At 55.8% G+C, this 3,321-nt stretch overlaps 1 protein-coding gene across 1 annotated transcript in view; it reads right to left on the bottom strand.

The window, feature by feature from the left end:
• The window catches only part of PTPRH (protein tyrosine phosphatase, receptor type, H), a 13,486-nt gene extending 12,637 nt beyond the window's left edge, over positions 1-849 (bottom strand). The window contains exon 1 of the mRNA XM_010837402.1: positions 578-849. Within this exon, the coding sequence (XP_010835704.1) occupies positions 578-628 (51 nt within the window). The 5' untranslated portion in view covers positions 629-849. The remainder of the gene's footprint in view (positions 1-577) is intronic.
• Between the last annotated feature and the right edge of the window lie 2,472 nt (positions 850-3,321).

The following is a 3,321-nucleotide window of genomic DNA, read 5'->3' as shown; positions in this document are numbered from 1 at the left end:
TGGGGTGGTGAGGCAGGGATGGGACTCCAGGGACCCCGGAGCTGGGGTTGGCTTCAAGCATAAGGTGCTGAGATAAACTGAATGGTTTCACTTCCTGAAAAATATGGCCTTGGAAGATTAAAGGCAGGGATCAAGAGACTGGGAATGAAGGAAGAGATTGAGGCTGGGAACCAGGAAACTGTCACCCAATCTGAGGGAGGGGGCTGGGGCCTGGACCCCGCAATCTGAGGGACGAGGGGCTGGGGGTCTGCACCCCTGGGTTTCAGAGAGAAAGGGCTGAGGATCTGGAATTCTTGGGTCTGAGGAAGGAGGGGCTGGGGGCCTGGACCCCCGGGTCTGAGGGGGGAGGGCCTGGGCCTGAATCCCTTCTCTTTATAAAATACCTGAGTCTTGCCAATAACCAACGTTTACTTCCGCAGCAGACACAGCAAGATCTTGAGACCAGGTGTATGTAAGCCTCCCTAGGAACCTCCCCCAATCCGGAAGCCCAGGGAAGGGTAAGCTCCGCCCCCCGCGGGGCCGGCGTTCTGGGACCCCAGCATCCCTTCCCCTCGGACCCGGGGTCTGGGGGACTCACCAGCAGCAGCAGGCTCCCCCAGGCCCGGAGGCCACCGCCAGCCCCGGTCATGTCTGCGGACGCTGCCGAGGGACCCAGGTGTCCCAGCCCCGGGACCTTCCACCTGCTGGACTTTACACGCAAGAATTCCCCTCTCCCAGTCCGACGTGAGGCCACAGGTCAGGGCAGAAAGGGAGGAGGAGGAAATGGAGGCTTGTAGCCTGAGGCCAGGCCCGCCCCGCCCAGCAGCCTCGGTCCTCACCTCTGGACGCTGGGCTCCGCCTGGCTTCGAGGTATCCCCTTTCTGCCCCCAGGTTAAGGCACCGCTTCCCACGGCCGGGTGAAGGCGCGACGCAGGTCCCGTGTGTGCGGGGTGGGATGGCGGCGAGGGGCCGCTCCGGGGCGGGGAGGGAAACATGCCCACCCCTCAAGTGGACCGTTCAGCACCAGACCGGCGTCTCATCGCCTGTCCTGCCTTTGGGCTCTGCCTCCCCTGCCCCTGCGAGCTCCGGCTGCCCTCAGACCGTCCCTATTTGCAGACCCACGGGCCACCGTTCTACCTGGGCCCGAGAGCATGTGGCTTCAATTCGAAGTGGCTCAGATTCCAAATCGACGGAACTGGGCACAATCCCTTGCAAATATGTGGTAGGAATAAGGGAGTTCGCATCAAGTCTTGGAACAACGTCCGGCCCTTTGAAGCCATTCGATAAAACTGCAGCCACACTTGCTGTGGGTTCATCCCTAGACCGCCGGTGTCCAGAAGGGCTTTTCAGAAGGGCTTTGCCTTCCTGATCATCTGCACACACAAGCTGCCGTGATCTCACTTATGGTCTGAAAGTGAAGAGAGCGGGTGAGGAAGGCTTCTGGGCAGGGCACGGAAGCGCTGGGCTCCTTCCCCACTTCCTGCCCTGTGCTCCTCTCCCTTCTCCTGTTCCTGAGTGACATCCTAGAAGAAACCAGTGATGCAGCAGGCACGTTTCTCTGCATTCTGTGACCTGATCTAGCAAGTTAATCCAACACAAGGATGGGGTCTTGGGAACATCTGACTTATAGCCCGTTGATCAGAAGCACAGATAACCCCAGGCTTGTGACTGGCGTCTGAAGTGCGGGTGGGGGGCAGGAGGGGGCCAGATTTGTAGGGCTGAATCCTCAGCCTGTGGGACAGCGTCAGCACTGAGTTGACTTGCAGGACGCCCAGCCGGTGTTGAGAGATTTTGCTTGGTGGGTGTGGAGCAAGCCCTACGCTGTGATTGCGTGCAGGGTCGTTAACTGTGTATCGTCATGAAACACTGAAGGATAAACAAGGTCCTACCTGGAGAATCCCATGGGCACAGGAGCCTGGTGGGCTACAGTGGGGCCACAAAGAGTCAGACACAGCTGAGGGACTAAACAACAAGCTAGTGATTGCCTTGGGCTGGAGGCGATGGGTGATTAGTTTAAGGCATGGGGTGTCTTTTTGGTGTGATGAAAATGCTCTAAGATTGCTAGTTGAAAACTCTTCTGAATATACTAAAAACCATGTCTACAGTTTTGGGTGGGCTGTTGGGTGGTAGGTGAAGAAAGTGAAAGTGTTAGTCACTCAGTCATATCTGACTCTTTGTGAACCCATGGACTGTAGCCCACCCTCCAGGCTCCTCAGTCCATGGGATTCTCCAGGCAAGAGTACTGGAGTGGATTGCCATTTCCTTCTCCAGGAGATCTTCCTGACCCAGGGATCAAACCCGGGTCTCCAGCACTAGAGGCAGATTCTTTATAGTCTGAGCCACCAGGGAAGCCTGAGAGTATCCCAGTAAAGCTGCCACCATAACATTTTTTTTCAGGAATTGGATACAAATGCCTTCAAACAGATCATGGTCACAGAGTGACCACAGACAACAATGCTATATTATAAATTACAAGGCTGCTAAGAGACTAGATTTTAATTGGTCCCACAATAAAGCAACAGTCGTCATGTGATGACTCAAGAGGTGTTAGCTAACATTCCGGGGGTACTCATACTGTGACGTATCCAAGTATCAAATCAACACTAGCGTGCCTTAAAGGTACACAGTTATGTCACCCCTAGCTCAGCTTCAAAAAACAGAACATGGGGTTCAGACAGACGGAGGCTGGAGATACTGCTCCTTAGCACTTCTCCCTGGGTGGGAGGCTTTCCTGGGGGCCCTTTAGGAGGGGAGAGGGTGCTCACTTTATTTGCCCTGCAGTTACTCTGTCGTGAGCTTCCCACTCTCCATGGCTGACAGAATGATGAGGGCCTGGGCAGCGCAGGAGGCGGTCCACGACCACCCAGCGGACGTGCGGCTGAAGGAAGGCACCCCGGCCAACGTGGCATCCGAGACTGTGAAGAGCAGGCACCCGCCCCAGGCAGAACACCTGCCTCATCTGACCTCAGGCGGTTCTCTGTGGTGAGTAAGGGGTCCTGGCCTGTAGGTGGGGCAGGGACTAAAAACCAAGGGTGGGTTCTGGGGTGGGGGGGGATCCTTTAAAGCACATCTTGGATGTAGCAGTGTCCTGCCATGAGAGTCCCTAAAAAAAAGCACAACACAGGTGTAGACGTCCCCGTCCCCTCTCTGCTATGAGTCCCTAAAAGCATATCATAGCTGTGGAAGTCTCCTCTCTCTTATAGTAGTAGTAGTAGTAGTAGTAGTAGTGAAGTCGCTCAGTCATGTCCGACTCTTTGCAACCCCATGGACTAGAGCCCACCAGGCTCCTCCATCCATGGGATTCTCCAGGCAAGAGTACTAGAGTGGGTTGCCATTTCCTTC

This window comes from Bison bison, unplaced genomic scaffold, assembly GCF_000754665.1.
Source record: "Bison bison bison isolate TAMUID 2011002044 unplaced genomic scaffold, Bison_UMD1.0 scf7180017845829, whole genome shotgun sequence".
In the NCBI taxonomy this organism is placed as follows: Eukaryota; Metazoa; Chordata; class Mammalia; order Artiodactyla; family Bovidae; genus Bison; species Bison bison.
Note: the sequence above shows the minus strand (reverse complement) of the source record. Positions and strands in the feature narration are given on the sequence as shown.